Source organism: Lagopus leucura, unplaced genomic scaffold (genome assembly GCF_019238085.1).
Source record: "Lagopus leucura isolate 7727_CA_CO unplaced genomic scaffold, USGS_WTPT01 Super-Scaffold_100008, whole genome shotgun sequence".
NCBI classification, from domain to species: Eukaryota; Metazoa; Chordata; class Aves; order Galliformes; family Phasianidae; genus Lagopus; species Lagopus leucura.
The window spans coordinates 9,131,725-9,151,029 of record NW_024962265.1 but is presented as its reverse complement, the minus strand read 5'-3'; the positions used below and the strand labels follow the sequence as shown (position 1 = coordinate 9,151,029).

At 36.9% G+C, this 19,305-nt stretch overlaps 1 protein-coding gene across 4 annotated transcripts in view; it reads right to left on the bottom strand.

The window, feature by feature from the left end:
- CACNA2D1 (calcium voltage-gated channel auxiliary subunit alpha2delta 1) overlaps nucleotides 1-19,305 on the bottom strand; it is a 356,843-nt gene that overhangs the window by 293,686 nt on the left and 43,852 nt on the right. For all 4 annotated transcript variants that reach the window (XM_042872959.1, XM_042872960.1, XM_042872961.1 and 1 more), the window contains exon 2: nucleotides 8,801-8,882. In XM_042872959.1, coding sequence (XP_042728893.1) covers nucleotides 8,801-8,882 — 82 coding nt within the window. The remainder of the gene's footprint in view (nucleotides 1-8,800; nucleotides 8,883-19,305) is intronic.

Here is a 19,305-nt window from a genome sequence, read left to right as displayed (position 1 = left end):
GTTTGGAGGACTCTATTTTTGAGGCCTACAGCTTTGGTATTTGGTTATGGAACATAGCAGTGGTATATTTAAAAAATGATATACTTTTAAAAATACCGTATCATAAAAATTCAGTTTCTGTTCTTGGTAATCTGTAACCAACCTAATCCATCTTGTACATTATTCAAATTATGGTAGATGAACTTCAACTTCTTAATGATTACATGGAATGCCTAGTCTTCACTGTAACTTGAAATTGTTATGAAGAAGTTGTTATCAGATTCTATTCTAAAAGTAATCCTAGCCTCTTTTCCTCCCACCATATCCCAAACAGCAAACTCTTGCTCTTGTCTTAGGGACGAGGCAAAGATGCAAATGTAAGTGATGTACAGTAGCCAATTTATGCTTAAAGTGCAACTGTTTCAGAGCACCAGCCTTATACTAAGATCACTTAGACACTCCAACTTTCTGATGAAACATCCATTACATTGCACATCACTGAGGGCATAAAAAAAATCACTTCCTTCTTTTCAGATTTTTCTCCTTTTCCTCCTTAGAAAAATTAAGTAACAGAGTGAACATTAGTGACATGTTATTATTGAAATCAGAACTACTATCAAAAACATCAAGTTCTTACATTTTTCCTTTCTACTTTTCTTAATCGTAAAACTCTGAATTACTTCATCCTTAATGAAATATGAACATAGTACATTCTGGAATGGGGCCATATATCCCCTGGGTCCATCTGGTAGTTCACCAGAGAACAGCATAAGGTAGAAAATGCTTTTCCTTTGGCTAAAGCATATTCAAGCTGAATCCAACCTGATAAACACAATCAGCAAGGAAAAAAAAGAAAAAGAAAAAAAAAAAAAAAGTGAAGCTATTAAAAAGAAATGGACATTTAAATTCTCTATATTAGCTTTTTTGTGTATAAATAATTCCAAATTTATATAAAGTGTTTGCTAATTCATCCTAATAACTTTATGAGTTTTTATAAAGATCAACATAAAGAAATTTTCATGCTGATCATGGAGAAAAACACTAGGAATGAAAATATTTACTGCCAAATTGTCTGTTAAACCACCTTTCAAACCAGGAATTTCAAACAACCTGTGATGATAGGAAGACACTTGCAAATACAAATTTCGTAGTAAGTTCAAGAAAGCTGTTAAAGCCTCTACTCACAGAAATCTCTATTTAGCTAATGGAGAGAACAAGGAAAGCTATTTATGACAGCTTCTCTAGATAAAATGTTGGTGGTGCATGACAGATTTACTGAACATTTTTTGATATAACTTTTTAGTTAGTAGCATGCCTCTGTCTGTGGAGCTTGTAGAACAATATCTTAGCTGAAATCTGTAATGAGTCCAACAGAAAAATTACCACTAGGTTATAAATTCTTCTGGCAGAAGAAAGCTTTCCTGAATAGCCATGCTCCAGGGTCAGCACAGATGAGACACCAGCCTCTCTTACAAGTCACTCCTCTATGTGGGCTGATCTAAGGACCTAAAAACCTGAAAGCGTGGACTGGGAATATGTTGCCACTCTGAGTTCTTCAGCAGACTTCCACCATCTGTGCATTAGGCTCACAGACCTCACACTGAGCAGTGGATGAAATGTGCTCATGCAGAACTGTGGCTGGGTGTTCAACACGAAAGAGCTAATTATTCTGAAGCACCATTCAAGAGATTAAGTGAATAAATAAATAAACAAATCTGACAGTCGCAGAACTGTGTGAATGGAATTCATTCCACATAACAAATATACCCGTATGTAGCTCTGTTTTATTTTGGAGGATGGAATAGCATTTCTATCTCCGTATGAATATCATTTAAAGGCCAAGTCAGCCTATATGGGTTCACTCTACAGCTCCTGGGACTGTAATAATAGCATGCCTTATGAACATCATGCATGGATTGTTTTTGCAGTAATGTACCAAAAAAGAAACAGATTCAGACTCTCGATTTCCTTGGAATCACAGAATCACAGAATCACAGAATTGTAGGGGTTGGAAGGGACCTCCAGAGATCATCGAGTCCAACCCCCCTGCCAAAGCAGGTTCCCTACAGCAGGTCGCACAGGTAGGCATCCAGGCAGGTCTTGAACATCTCCAGAGAAGGAGACTCCACCACCTCCCTGGGCAGCCTGTTCCAGTGCTCCGTCACCTCACTGTAATGAAGTTCTTGCGCACATTTGTGCAGAACTTCCTATGCTGCAGTTTCCGGCCGTTTCCCCTTGTCCTGTCTCCACTCACCACTGAAAAGAGTCCGGCCTCGCCATTCTGCTCCCCACACCTTAGATATTTATAGACCTGGATCAGGTCCCCTCTCAGTCTCCTTTTCTCAAGGCTGAACAGACCCAGTCTGTTCTACTGTTCTACTGGAACAGCATCTCTAACTGCATTTTTGTTCAATTATGCCATTGCATGAAAAGGTTACACTGTAAAGATGGCATTTCTTTGCCATAGCAGTCATAGTGAAACTCCTGTGCTTGTCACATCAAAGCTTTTAGCAGACCCACATTTTTAATACAGTGTTTATGTAAAATAGGATTCTCTCCAATCAGTTTGGAACAGACAAGCTTGTACACTGCTGTAAGGCATGTTCTCTACTCTGAGGTCTTCCTCTCTGTGTACCGTGAAGGATCCCTCCCTCTTCTGTCCTGTCCCTAGAGGTATTTTGGAGCTGGAAATCAGAAGCATACTTGTTGTAGTTTATTAGATTAAAATAGCTGTCAATTAGCTTAGTCATGGGCCTTTGCTGTGAAATGTCTATGTGAAAATGGAATTTGAGCATACTTCCATCAAAATGTGACTACTTTCTTAATTCTGTAATTCAGTAGGCTCCTTACTTACATTTTCAGCCTGTTGAGTTTTAACTGTTCAAAGGTAAATAATACGATTTTGATCTTTGTGTGCAGTTTTTCTTTTCACTTCCTGTAGATACATGAAGCTAGTGCAATCGAATACACGCTTCATATTTATTTTACCACATGGATTTTAGAATTATTTTAAACTGTTCTCTACACCTTCTTTTACTTTTTTTTTCCTCCAAAAGTCTATTTGCTCTATAGAGACTCCCTATCATTCACACCAGAACAGTTTCATAATGCCTGACAGCACAGAGAGTTCATGAGTAGGACAAAGTTACACAAACTCTTTAAAGTTGAAATGAGAATTACATGGCTGTTTTTTATTTAAAACCACAGTATTTATACCATTAAGGGGCCTATACTAAGTTCTGTCTTTGTTTAAAGACATCTAAAGAAGCACATCTTGTTCCTTCTTAACAAAGGTTTTCCAGCATATTCCATCCTTTTGTTTTAAATATCAGGTTGTTATATATACAAAACTTTCTTATGAACTTTCTCTTTGCTTCTCCAAGGAAAAAAAAATCTCCTAAACCATAGAAAGTGCCCAACTACTGGGCAACTACACCAGCATTGAGATCAAGCCATACCCTCTATTACTTGCTTGTGTGCATTACGTAAAAATGTTTGTTTTGTTTTGTTTTGTTTTCCAAAATACTTTTTTTTTTTTTTTTTTTTTTTTTTTTTTTTTATATATTTCCAAAATACCAGATTGAATTGTAAATTAAATGTTAGGCATACTTGTTAACAAATGTGAATCAGTGTAATTCACTGAAGTCAGTGGAGTTCTGCCAGTTTTTAACAAGCTGATTGTTTTCGCATCTTGAATCCTGACTTCCTTCCTTGTAGAACCCATCTTTGCATTATTTTGGTTAGGATATTACATAGGTATTAAATCTGAGCCAGAGCTCTCCCAGAACTTACTCTAATTCCTCATTAATGTCAAAACAAAACAAACAAACAAACAACAAAAAAAAAAAACCAGTATTCAAAAGTGTATGTAAGAACATTTTTTGAAGACTCTATGGAGAGTATTTCCATATTGTATAAATAAAAGTTGATCAGCATAAGCAAGAACTACATTTTAAACATCAACAATCTTCCTGATCAAAAGCTCACATACTGAAGTCACTAGTATTTGTGTTCATACCATCAGACTTACAATCTACCACAACAAATTCAGAGGTGGAATCATCTGCTGTTAACGCTTCAGAGTTAAATGAAAATCTGAGCTCAGTTCTTGGTTGGATCAGGATTCTTTGCGTGGCTAAAATGATTTAGTGAGTAAAGGAGCATCACTAAATTAAGGCTTATATCTCAACTCTCACCTTCTCCATCTCCTACACATAACCATTTTGTCTGTTCCTTCTACTCTAACTATACTCACTGGTTTGTTTAAGACTATGGATAAGTGCAATCTCAATGCAGGACTTCTTTATCACTGGAATCTAAGTTTTTTGGCAATTTGCTTACTATAGGTATTGCTGTCTCATTTCAAACAAGAGAGTGTGTGAAATTTTCATTAGAATGAACAGTTTCAAAAGTAGTCACAACTGAAGCAATTCAGTAAATAAATTCCCAAATACAAGCATGTATAGCACCAGTTAATCCTGAGACATCTTCAATAAGTTATGGAAACACCATAAAATAGCATGGAGTTAACTGAAAAGGACCTGACTAAGCGAAGAAATAGTTCACACGAGCTGAGAATGTGGTGAGCGTACTATTTTGAAAACTGTCTATCTTCGTAGAAGATCCTATTGTGTGAAGCAAACGCAAACTTCACCTACATCATTGGGACTTCTTTAACTCAGTCCAGGCAGTAAGCTATAAAACCGTTATGATACAAATCTGTTAAATATCCTTCGTATGACTTCATTGCTTGGCCAAATCAAAACTAACTTTCCCTAGAGTAAGGAAAGATATTACTCCTTCCTACATACCTGAACAAAGAATAACTTTCTACCCCTACACACACTGGTACAGCTATTCACGGAAAGTTGTGTCTACTTTTTTGTAACTGAAGATTACTTTCCTTGCCTTTGTATCTGACATCCTGCTTTTGCGGGAGGAGGGTAAACAAGCAAATAAGCAAACATTTTTTGAAATTTTCCAAAAACATGAAGACTATAGGCTTGGTCCAAAGAATTCTGAAGTTAGTAAAAATAATGAGCCAGAATCAAAGCTGAAAATTCAGCTTAACGGTTAAGCATATTTTAAGCTTGAGCAACTGAAGGCAACTTCTGTGAATAGAAGTGACAGGCATGAAAACACACTGTTTTTAATGTCTTGTAATCTCCATTTTGGTAAGACTGTGGTTCATTTCACAGGAGAACTAATTAAACATTCATAGGCAGTGAGCAGATAGATGATGATGATGTCATTCAAAAATGTGAAAGTGGGAATTGCCTGCAAAAAAGAGGGAGAGACTGCATTCTCCCTTGTAGAGAAGAAAGCTAATTAAAAACAACCTTTTGGCTAGTGAAAGACATCACTCAATTTAGGTCAAATAAATGGCTTTGCCACAGAAGGACATTTTACACTGAAACATCCCCCTTTTGTGCTTTTAATCCTAGGATTACACACAAATATTGACCACTATATCAGTACCCTCTGAGATAACTTATGATTTTCTTGAACTATGCTACAAGAAAATTCTGTCTTTCAAAAAGCAACTTACCTACAGTATTCAAGATAATGTTGAATGTCACTATGGTGTAGTGTAATTATAGCTAGTGATGTTACATATTTTTGCCCAGCAATTTTTATGAGAGGATTGATTTAGCAGCTCACACATCTGAAGAATTTTAAGTAAATAACACTGTGCTTGAGGGGGGGCAGAAGGCAGTGGAAAGAGTGAGAGTGTCAATCTCTTGGCTTTTCATAATCTATTTTACTGTCCTTTATTTGCACAGAAATGCCAGGCAAAATGGTCAGGTCATTAACTCATTATTTGGCTCAAATTAGAAATCTTCTGTAAACCATTTATATTTGAAATATCTTATTGCCCCTTCACTGTAGGTTAAACATTTAATATGTGTCTTTCAAAGATACACTTTTTACTCCTTATTGTTTATTGAATTTTAGTCTGAAAAACAACTGCAGTGCACTGCAGAGGTTTATCACTTAAATTCAAAAGATCCTACATGCAGATGTATTGCAACCCAGACAGCATCATTCCCTAGAGAATGTCATACTTCCTCTGCAGCTAGAATCACACTTAATGTGGTCTCTCTAGAGATCTCTAAATCACTCCTGTGCTTCAACCAGTGGGAGAAAGAAAAGATGAAAACTGAATGAGGAACAAAGTCTGAAAGATTGGGATGCAGAGATAGATGGCAACAGACTAGAAAATGGCAGGCAAAGAATAAGGAGAGAAGAGACTGGAAAAGAGAGGAAAAGTAGTACTAGAGCAGAGGAGAAAACAACATGTCTGAATCTGAGAAGTGGTGATGAAGGGAAAGTTGAAAAAATAAAGAGATGCAGTAATAGTAATGGGCAGGCTGGCCAAACATACTTGGACAGAACGTTTTGGAAATGTAAGGCAAAAAAGAGTCCAGAATGAGATTGTGAACTGGAAAAACCTGAGGACAGAGATTCTAAAATTGGGATTAAAAGGCAATGTAAATGAGAAAGGCAGACAGGCTATGCAGAAAAAGAGGAAACTGAGACACAAACGTACTGGGAAAAGAGGGAAGATAGCCCAACCAGCATAATGGGAATGGAATGGAAAGTCCGGTGGTGAGTCAGGTATATGAAGCTGAAGACAGGATAGTGGAGTGTATTAGGTATGTGTGGCAAGATTATGGTAGTTTGAGGGCAGCAAGGGTAGCCTCTGTGAGCGCAGTCCCGTAGTTTGTGCCATGTCAGATCAGAGCCAGATCCAACTGCTCCTAAAGGGACCCTCCACAGAGCCACAGCCAATGTTGGCTCTGCCTCATTGATAACACATTTAAGTAAAGAAAAATATTATGCAACAGCAGCTGGGAGAGAGGAGTATGAAAAGAGGGAAATGAAACTTAAGGGCCCAAGGTCAGTGCAGGAGGGAAGGAGGTGTTCCAGGCAGGAAACAGTAGTTTCCTGCAACCCAGTAGAGGCTATGATGGAGCAGGCTGTTCCCTGCAGTCCATAGGCACCACTTGGAGCAGATCTCCACATGCATGCATGGAGGAATACACAGTGAAGCAGTGAATGCAGCTTGAAGGAGGGACAGCCCGTAGAGAGTACCCACAGGAGCAATCCCAGGCTGAAGCTGCAGCCCATGGGGAGAAGTCTGCAGTGCAGCAGGAAGGCTGGGGGACAATGCTGGAGTGGTGCCTGAAGTGTGGGATCCATGGTATGGCCCTATTTTGGAGCAGTGCTTGGAAAGCCGTGGCTCCACATGGGGTCGTTTCGGGAAGGATGGCATCCCATGGGAAAGACCCCATGCTGAGGCTCGGGCAGAGGGTGACCATGGAGGAAGATGGCAGAGACAAAGCATTATGGACTGACTGCAGCCCTCATTCTACATTCCCCTGCACTGCTTGAGAGAGGAGGAAGAAAATGATGGACTTCGGCAGAGTACAGGGGCAGGAGGTTGCTTTTAGTTTGCTTTTAGTTCTCACTGGTCTAGTCTGTTAGCAATAGGTAATAAATTATATTAAACTACATTATGCTGAGTCTGTTTTGCTTGTGATAGTAACTGGGTAATTGGTGAGTGTTCTCCCTGTTCATAGCTCAACGCACAAAATCATTTCTTTTCATCATTTTCCTCCCCTTGTCCTTTTGAGGAGTGATAAAGCAGCACACTGAAGTTCACGTGAAACCACCACAGGGGGAAAAAGACACAGCAAGCATGGAGGGGTATGATGAACAAAAAAGATCTTAACAGAAACTCCTCATCACAAAACTGAAGAAAGAGACATGATACACAAGCCTTGTTTTCCTTCGTCAGCCGATATGTGTGAAATCCACCTACAAAAACTCCCATTGGCATTCCATGCTAGAATAACTTTACCAGTTTGTCAAGAAAGCTCAAGTGATAGACATTTCTGTGTTGTTGAGATCCTGTGCTGGAAACGCATGTATGCATCAATCTGATGCTTTGTGATAGGATTTCAAGATACTGTTTTCAGTCAAGATTTTGTTTTTTGTTTGTTTCAAAAATTATAAACTGCATCTGTCTTAGATTTTGCTACAATAGCAAGTACTCTTGTATTAGGAAAGGCCAGAACTAAAATCATCTTTTCAATCTTCTTTAACGCTCCTCGTCTACAAACATTGCCACAGCCTTTCCTTTGTCAGAAAGAACAAGGATAAAGAAGGGGGAATATATGAACTTGTGGATGCATACTGGATGATGATATACACACACCGTTATCTACACAGCCTAATCCTGACAGATTGTGAATTGTGAATTCATTGTTCTGCCATCTCAGAATGTGTTTTTAGACTCTATGAAAGAAATATGACAAAAAAATATAAATTTTCAATGATGCAATAATTATGTTAATTCCTAAAACACACTTCAGATTAAATTAGAATGGCTGAATATAAATTTCTTTCTCATCTGTGTTTATTGTAACCAAAGGCTGCCTCAGTGCAGTGAATATATGTAAAAAAATGATTTCCCGTGTTAATACAGAACAGAATGTTCCATTACTGTGAATGGTTACTTCCTGGATACCATATCTGACCAACATATAACAACCCTTGCTTCAGGTGGGAGTGCTGTGATAATGGTAAGCCCTATTTCTGCAAAGCTGATTAAATATTAGCAGCGAGCAAGTGCTGCAACACAAAAAGAGTGAATTGGTGGATGTATGTTATTCATTTCTCTCTCAATAAGCACTGTAGAAGAGAAACACTGCAGAGTTTAACTTAAAATCTTTTTGCTGTGTTGGGATTAAAGTTATTGTAATGGCTAGAAAGTGCAATGAATGGTGTGCATTGTAAGGCACATTTTCCAACTCACCGCAGCAAGCTGTTCCACTCCACTTGCAGTTCGTGCCAATGTTATGAGGTCTTCTTGCATCTTATCTACCCACGATTTTATCCTACAGAAATAATAATAAAAAAAGAAATAAGAGAAATTCAATCAATTCAATGCAAATATATATGAAGATCACAAACACACACACAAAAAAAGCCAGCAGATAATTTCAGGTGACAGACGGACACTAAATTCCACCTGATACAGCTGTGAATCTGCTTCAGATATGATCTCTATTTTCCTTTTTTCCCCCTCTTAGCAATACCTTACCTTTTCAATAGTCTAACATGTGAAGAACTTGTATGCAATTATATATAACACAAAAAAGGCAAAAATGCAGAATATGTTGATATTGCATAAAAAAATGTATTCCCAAGGACAACCTGCAGCTCACTCAAAAGATCTTTCTGGATGGTCTTGAGATCCCTCTCCTAACAAAGAGCACAAGCAAAGAGAAACAGCAACTAGTAGCTGGCTTACAAACAAGAACAAATCTTCTGGCCTGCAGCATCTCTTTGGATGCTTCATGGAAGCAGCAGCAGGATAGGCTGCAGCCATCGTAGGTGGCACAAGTTGTTCTGGCAAGGGGAACCTGCTCCTGGCTGCTTCTCTTGCTATGCCTGCTTCACTCCCTAAGCCCAGTAAATCTGCCTCTTTGTGGAAGCATTGGATCCAATACATATGTTCATATGCCCTGTCATGTTCTGTAGCAGGAAAGGAGCCATGGCATTAGTTTATTCCAGTGAGACCTATGCTTATTCTAGTGATAGAAGAAGGTGGACTAGGCTGCCTAGTGAGAAAAACTGGTCACCAACTCATCCATCGTATCATCCCTGTCATTATTGTAGCTCTGTGCTCTGAAACCTGGAAGAGATACTTATCCTAGCCATTTTCTAGCCTTATTGTGATACATGAGGAATGACACCTAAGATTATTTATGAAAGTAGGAAAGAGATGGAAAAGATAGACTCCATTTTTGCTTCAATATGGAAAATTTGTAAGAGTAAGAAAGAGGCTTGCTTTAGCTGCTTCCTTCCATCATCGATACATTTTGCATTAAACAACAGTCCCTATCTTAAAAGGGTACAGACACTATTGTGGTGTTGTGACTTCAAAATTTTATTAAAGGATACTTCTTCATGCTACAGAAGAAAGACATCAGTCATCCAAATGTCCAATTTAATTGGATAGAAGGATAAAGGTTATTTTTCAGTAAGTGTAGTGAAACACTGAACCAGGTAGCCCAGAGAGGTGGTAAATGCCCTGTTCTTGGAGACATGCAAACCCAGGCTGGACCAGGCTCTGAGTATCTTGATCTAGCTGTAGATGTTCCTGTTCACTACAGGAGGCTGGACTAGACTACCTTTAAGGGTCTCTTCCAATTCAAAAGATTATATGATTCTATGAAAAGAAGAGTCGGGACTGACTTCTAATGTGAAGCAGTCTGAAATAATGTCTGCTAGAACAGGAACTACACAGACAGAAAGGTACGAGTTTGACAAAGTGCCGAATTTATAACAAATCCCTCCTCACAATCAGTATTAGGTGGCTTCCTAATCAACGTACAGTCTTTCTTGAATTGTATTTTGACAGACCACAAGCAGATTACTCTGACAAAGTAAGCAGCAACTTTCTGAAGTTTTAGTTCAAAGCATTTTCAAGGCCTTACACAAAAAGTCTGTAGCAGAAACTGAATTCTGCTTTCATGCAATTCAGAAGAGAGCCTTACATTTATGACTCAGCATTCTTCACAAAAAAATGCTTAAGCAACTGGCAAATTGTTACCATGGTTTCTCATTAACCATGGCTTCCACCTGTGACACTGCTGATTTCATCTTCTATCTCCGGCTACTCTCTTGGATTGTTAGGTACTCTCATCTGCTGTGTCGTTATCTTTTATTTTCTATTGTGCTTTATCTTTTATTTTTCCCTTCAAAATCTTGGATAAATATCAGTGATTTTACTCTGTCTCCAATGCACTTCCATTATTTTCCCACTGGATTCATAATTCATTAAAAAAATTTACCACTGAAGTTATTTCTCTAGTCTTGTTCATCACGGAAAATTGTTCTAGTTTCTATAGGTTAGAAACTTTTCAGAAGACTGTGTGTCCTTTAAAGTCTTCTCAGTGCACCAGACATATTCATTATCAGTGTTATAACAGAAAACACTCCAAAAGGTTTTTTGCTAGTTATAGCCATTAATGATAATATCATTTATTCACAGCTCATAGTGTGAGGATTTAATACTTTTTGCTGACTGTGTACAGAACAGAAGAGCTATATAGCGATTTATATCTCCCTGTTCAAGCTGTTAAACATTACTTCATCCCTTAGACTGCCATTATAACCCTTCATATTAGCGTAATGTTTGATATACCCAGTACTCGCAAACACAAACACATTATCTTTTTGTTTTTAATGGTTAGTTCCATAGACCCAGGAGGTATTAGAGTGGCACTCCACATTTACAAATACACCCATCACAAAGCCAACAACTTGCCTTTCTGCTCCCTTAGTCAAAACTGGATTCGTTGCTTAAGCCCTGTAATTTCCAACTTGAATTCAGTGTGATTGTGTTTCAGACAAGTACTCAACTAAAGCCCTCAGTCCTGCAAATGGTGAAGACCAATTTCTAGCACAGATGGAAGAATGTCAAGGTAAAATGCCTATATTTTATTTTTTATTGACACTCCTCTTCATTTGCAAACATAAAGGCTTAGGAACATGGTAAGAAAATGTTCATGTATGAACCCAACCTCAGGGTTATTATGTGCTAGTGGAGCTTCAGTGACTATAATGAGAAATCTTAGAACAAAAGCTACCTACATACAACTAACAGACAAAGCAACATCTCATAAGTGGAGTAAGAATTTTCTCCTACCTACTTTTTATGCTAAACTTTAGACTATTTTCCCATTCTTTTGTGAATGTATGCTTCAACACTTAGTCTATTTGCTACCTCTCTCCAAACCAGATAACAAGAATACCCCATCAAGTTAATGTTGATGCTTTTCTGTGGAGGTTCAGCAAAGGTTAATAGGTGCAACGTGTCAACAGAGACACGATCAGTATTTATTTCTGTCCTTGACTGTATCACCAAGAGTACTCTTACTGCCTTATCTCTTTGCTCATTCACATCCTATAACTCTAACATGGCAACATAGAAATGATGCATATTTGGATTTAGGACCTGATTGATTCCATCTTTATGCTAGCACTCCTAAATTTTAACTTTCCATGCTTTTCTTTCCAGATCAGGTATAAAATAAATTAATGTATCTGTGAGAACAATATGAACTCATAAGCGTAAGTGTGAACAAAAGAAAAAAATTGCATGTATCTACTGCTTTTTTTTTTTTTCTGTTTCAGAGAATGAGATATACAAAAAGTGAAAAAGTGAAACCCACTAGCCAAAAGCATTTTCTAAACCATAAAATAAACAATTGAACAGTGATCCAAAAAGATTCTCAGTGTTATTTCTAAGAAGGTTGGATAGAAAAAAGTCAGAGGGGATTGATTTTTAAATCGACTTTTTTCATTTCCCTTTGCTATGGTTTTTAAAGGGTATTTTCCTCTTTGTCCCTGAAAGGAAACTGGAATGGTGAGAAAACATATTAATTAGTCAGCTAACCTTGAAGTACTGCATTAAGTCACTCTTAAAAACATGAACTGCTTGTTATTACTTATTATTTCTATTATTCACAAACGAAATAGAGAATGCTTTCCTCTTTAACTGGCAAAAATATGCTTGATTTTAAGTAAATACTTCTTATGTCTCCTCTAAACTTTCAGCCTCCACATAGTTAGCCCAGGATTCACATTGCTTATACAACGGTTGCCTAGGCTGGTGTTTGATTTCTCCCTTTTTTTAACTTGTTTTTCTTTTGAACGAGGTTCTTGTGCTACAGACAGTGGAAAAAGGCATCTCCAGAGCCACCCCTTTACTTCTGCTGGAGCCCTAGGCAGCTTGATTTCTTGGTCTAGGATCCCCAGTATAGCTAGGCTACATGCTCGACTTTTATGCAAGTTATGTTAGATAGTATTAGGTTTGATGGAAAGGAAGAAGTCCACCTTCATTCTAATTTAATGTCAAATTCCCTCCCCTTCTGTAACCGAAACCTAATTAAGAATGGTTCTTCTAATCTTGACTATACATTTACCTCAAAAAACTTTTTTTTTTTTTTTTTGTCATGTATACATTTTTACCTAATGTACTTTCTCTAGCACAAATTTTCTTTTCCTCACTCGGCTTGGACAGTAGCTAGTACAACAGGATATAACATAACAAAACTTAATAATTTAGAAGGTTTTTTTTTTTTTTTTTCTAGCTCACTGTCAGAGACACAAATAACAAAATGACTTCTAAAATTCTGAGGAAGCTTTGTATATTTATTCTACCTTCCAACAAGAATTTAAGTAAAATCATTAGTATTACTTTAAGGTCTAACATCAGTATTGCTGTGTCTCACTTCTCCCATCTTGGCACCACACAAAATTCTCTTTGTAGCATACACTGTAGATATTTCATGTTTCTCCTAGACTGCTTTTCTGAACTACAGACAATCACAACCCAAAACATAACTTAAAATGCAACTTTTGTTGTTGTTGTTGTTAATAAGGGATCACATTATCTCACAGCATTTACTTAAAACATGTGCCCCTTAAAAAAAATGAAGGAGCCTCTGGGCACAGAAATGCTTGTCTGGTACTGCTTTGAAGTGAAGCCTGCAGTGCAATATCTGCCTGACAGCTGCTCCTGGTCAGAGTTTATTTAACAATTGGAAAGCTGTCACAGCAAACATGAAGTCCCATGACTTAAAGAAGCAGCAGTCATTTTTCTGCAAAGGGGAACAACAGAAAGCCTGTACAAAAGGTTAGGTTGTTTCTATCGCTATTAGCTTGGCACAAATGTTGCAATGGATGTTCCACTGAAAAGTGATTACATTTTCCAGAAAAATTGATTTCAACCCAACTCTCCCACATATGGGTTTTCCTTATATCAGGCAATGACTGGACAAAAGGAGCACCCACACGCCTTTCCACAGAAACTTCCAACTGATTTGATTGACTGAAGGGACTATCTGATTAAAGACAGACTGATGTGGGTCATTTAATGGGGAATTAGAAGGTACAACCCTGCTGCTGTCACCCAGGCTGATGAGATTGATGTGGAAAGAGTTAGAACACTACAGAGCCATCCATCCACATTACAGTACAACCTAGCATAACAGCTATTTTGATGGCACGGAAATCCTTTCTTCCTCTCTTTTTCTGTTATTTTTCTTTCTTTATCTTTTTCTTTTTTTGTTTCTTTTTTTTTTTTCTTTCAATTAGGACAACTATGTTTTCTAGTCAGAGGATTTTTACAGGTACTTCCCACTCATGCTCCAAGTAGAACTTAATATAACAGATGCCAAGCTAAGAAACATTCAACTTCATTAAAAATCTATTTTTATGGTAAACCTTTGTACCAAGCTTGCAGAACAGAGCACTGTTCAGCTATAAGAGTACAAAAACCTGAGAGAGCTGCACGTAGAACAGCTGTGTTACATCCTTTTCCCCCTAAAACTGATGCAATTAGTTTCTGCTGAGTTCAAGGAAAGTAGATTAATGTAATTGCATACCACAGCTCCATAGACCACTCACAGTAATTTAAGGTACATTAACTGACTTCTGCATGGATACCCTCTTATCATCTAAAGAGGCAGACATGGATCTTAACTCTGCCAATTTAAGTCACATGTTCTGTTGTAGGTTCACATCCATCAGTTATGATTATGTTTACTCAAGTTTCTAAATATATCTTGCATACAAAAATAACAGCAATTACAATAATGAAACATCTAAGTAGCAAGAGGGAGATTTTCTTTTTACAAAATGGGTCAGTATTTCTTACTTTTATATATTTTATTATAAACTGCATACACCATTGTTCCTAATGCAATGGACTAACAGTGCCTGAGAAATGAAGATTAATGAGATTAGAAGCAGTGAGAGAGCAAACCCTGCTATATTTCTGCAAGCAACCTCACACTTTATTTTCTTGCTCAGAAAATCCTTTACTTTCAGAATCAGGTTTTTAGAGGATTCAGGGGCAGTGAAGGAGGGGGGGAAATCTACGAACTTATTATCGTAGAAGCAACATTCTCAACAATTCTTTGGCACTCTTAGACAACCCTAAAGGGCAAACAGAAACTGTTACTGCAATTGATAGAAGATGTGGAAGAAAGAACATACACCATGATGAAATTACTAACCTTCCATATAGAAGTTGTCCATGTTGCTGCATTTATACTTCCTACTGCAAATCTACTGAATTTTAATATCACCATGTATTTTGAGGACCTATTAAGCTGGCAGTACAGGATTTCAGATATGTGGGTGGAAGCGTAGATTTATAGATAACCAGACCTTGTGAAGAGTAATAAAGGCAGGTTTTGTGAAATACTGAACAAATTGTCATAGTGTGTTAAAATCTCATTGATTTTAAATGAGGGAAAGTAGAAATTGGATATGCAAAGATCATCGAAATCCCACACTTATCAGATTAAGCTCTTGATAAAGTGGCAGCTCTTGAATCCCTACTGAATAGTCAGAAATAAATAAAAGAGGGTTATATAATTTATATGAGATATAAAAGCAAATTAAGGCAAAGTTGTCATTATAAGAAAATGTGAATCTTCCAAATCCAATTAGATCCACAGAGTAGAAGATATTTAAATTCATCATTAATACACATGCTCAACTTTACAGCTGTAAACCCCTCCACTTGTGTACAGTCATTCAATAGTCCTCTTTCTGCAACCTGGAAATTTGTTAACAGAATCCATGATAGTATGATATCATAGAAGTATAACATAAATATTATATATAGTATGTAACAACTTCCAAGGACGTTAAGAATTTACAAATTTAAGTGAAAAGATTCCACTTTATTCCAGTATGATGGCATATATATTCACCATACACTATATGCTGAAAATATGCCACAAAATGTTGTATAAATGTTTGGAAAAATAATTCTGTAATAAAAACAAAGCAAGGATTAATGAAGTCGTGACACCTAGCTATTAAGCTGAGTGGGAAAGGTAGGAAATCTATGCTTTGTTTTTGTGTACAAATGGATGACAAAATGCATCATCTATTCTATAGACAAAAATACTTCCTTCATTGGCAAGAGGAAAACGTAGTGCTTTGTTCCTTTACCCTCTCTGACAATCTCATCTTCCCAAATGTGACAAGCTTCTGGACATGCAGTCTGCAAGACCTTTCCAGATACGAAAGAGCCCCAGTAGTCAAGGGCAGAGAGAATTTCTTGCTCTCTCTTGTTTTCAAAATTTCAAAACTTATCTTAAAACAATTATCTTACATTCCTCAAATTGAAACATTTGAGAGTGAGGCATAATACCTGTATCATACTTGACATTATGAGGAAATGTTCAACATAGTCCGCAAACTCTTCAAGACTTGGGCATTATTGGCAGATATTTTAATGTTTAGACTTGGAATGCTATTAATATTTTCCTTTTTTTTTTTTTTTTTTTTTTTTTAAACTCTCCTTCTCATACATCTCTGCCGTACATCTCTGCATCACAGATAAATGGGGAACCCAATGAAATTCTATTTACAGCTCAGCTTAGTTATCCAGTAGCTCAGGAGATTTAGTTCCATCCTCGACTCTTAGGACAATGCTCATAGCATGAAGGGCAGAACTCACGTCTCAGTGACCGTCTTTGTCCTAAGCAGTAGTTTTCTTCTTCATGTTGAGTTCCAGTGGCTGCTTCGAGGATGGAAACGGGTGTCACTGTGAGTGTCAAGAAAAGCAGAACTCCTTCCCACTTTAATAAGCAGGTTGTAGAGACTCCAAAGCATCCAGATGTTTAATGGGAATGAGAAAGTAATTCCTTAAATGAAGGGTTCATTTTAAAAAGCCAGACTGGGGCATGGTCATATTATTTTATAAGCTGGCTCAGCCTAAACCAAGTGTCTGACAGGTGTTTAGCCACACATGTTCATAATTATAGCTTCTGCTCCATAAATATTTCTCTTCACTTTGCCAAAAGAGTTCTTTTGGAGTCCAGCACTTCCTAGCAAATAACATGAAAAATATACTCTAACAGAAATTACTGTTGCACAAAATAGCATTTAATAATTTAAACATGACTTTTTACGTTAAGCCTGACAATATAATCAGCTGCAAAATTACTATAAACTGTAAAATAAGTCCTTAAAAATGATTATGTTTTAATTATCAACAATTACAGTGCTAAAACAATTTAACAGGAAAGACATAAATTTATGGCTCAAAAGACTATCAGTAGCACTCAATGTTTTTCAATAAAGGCTTTTACGATCAGATATACATCTACTACCATTTATTGCTTAGTGTTAAAAAAAACAACCAGATGGACAAAATCTAGATAGCATTTCTGCAGCTGAGAAACAGACATCGAAAATAAGGAATATGTAATTTGTTTCTGAAGTCTACTAGATGAAATGTAATTATTTGGTTTTAAATTCCACTGGTCTAATGTATAACCTAGCCCTATGGATCATCTGGAGTTATCACCTCTATCAAATCAGCTGCCACATGTGAGAGATATACATGTCTTTGCCATCACTGGATTCCTCACAAAGTAACACCTAACATGCCTCTCATCCCTCTGCTTCAGCTCTGATAACTAATATTTAAAGAGTAAACAGTGCAGCCAAGACTAATTCAGTAATCTCATTAAAACACAGATAATCCAAAAAGGAGACCAAAAGTGAATTTCACATATACTAATATACTAATACAGATGTTACAGTATTGCATCTGCAGAACCAGAATTAGAACCTGCTCCCTGTGCAAAGTAATACATAAATACTGGTAAAATGCCTGTAACTAGAGAATTAAAAAAGCGTGTCTTGAAAATTATGATTGAAAAATAAATCTCATAGTAATGGCTCTTTCAAAAGTGCTAAGTGTACAATTTTGCAGGCAAAAAAGTGATTTTATCAGTCACATTTAACATATCACAGTCATACTTTAGTCACAATTTATATTAAAATCATTTTTTTCCCCAAAACTAATAAGCATTACATTTAGCCTCAGGAAAAAAAGGAATATCATTAAATTAAACTATGGCAGATTGGATACTAGTAAAGAAGAGATTAAAAGAAAAAAAAGAAATGGGTTCATACAAATCATGAACATACACAGGAACAAATGCCTGCACCCACACATACGTGCACCAATTGCATCTCAATGAGAATTTCAACTGATCACTTCATTTGGGTCACTATCCCAGCAACACCTTACTGTCATGCACTGCAAGTGCAGAAGCTGTCCTTCCAGACCATTTGTGAATAAATATCTAGAACATACACACATTTCTCTCCTTAAAACACATGATTAGTTTGATCAATTGTTTGTGGTAAGAAATTCACCTTCTTTCACAATATACATGAAGAAATCATACTACCTATATATGGTATGTTATAACTGCATGCAAACAGAGACTACATGATGTTTATGCAATGTAGCAGCATAATATTGCTGTACTGTGAGGTGATTGAATGCATCCCAATGAATCCAAAGCCTGCCTCAAATTGACAAAGAGCTACAGGATCAGACCTTAGACTGAAAAAAACATACTGAAGTAATATAAAATATGCAATAATTTGATAAAAAATAAACATACAAGCTTTTCTTTTTGAGCTTATCTATCTGTATACACATTATTGTTTAGGTTATTCAGCACTGAATGCATATACGTAAGAGAGATGTTAGCATAAGTGTACACAGAAATGGCCAAATGTCCATCTCATTTTGTCTCCAACCATATGTTGGAAAAAGTAAACAATAAAACTTCCCTTGAGTTCAGCAGCACAGAAATGAGTTCTTAAAACTGAATCCCACTACCTTTTGGGGAGCTGATTTGTAAATCAGGATCCATATTAAAAATCAGATGAATTTTTGGGAGAGGGTGGGAACAGGAGTTGATCATTGAACTGCCCTGTGCCAGGGGCTTTGTACATCCCAGGTAGTGCCAGTTATAGAAGTTAAGCACCCAGCTGAACTGGGACTCTGCGTGGAGATCCTGCACAGCATGTCTGCCTTTTCTGGTTTTGCCACTTGCTTAAATGCAATAGTTAAACATAAAAACAGGGATGCATAAAGGTTAAGCAGGTGTGTATTTACACTGCAAGACAAGAGTTGATGGCATAGGAATAATCTTTCTAATGACTCTGTATGAAATGTTTATTAAAAAATATGGTTTTACACTCATTTATGTTTATATTATTGTTATTATACTCATTATGGTTTTATATTCATTTAATATGAAATTATTTTGAAAAAAATATTCCACAATAACTTAAGTTATGAAAAAGCAACAAACACTGGCAACAAAATCTAGGTTTTGTATTACACAACTACAAGCTGTTCACTACCAAGCTCCAAATTGTATGGACTCTTTTAAAATGCAGCTTTCAGTGATGCTG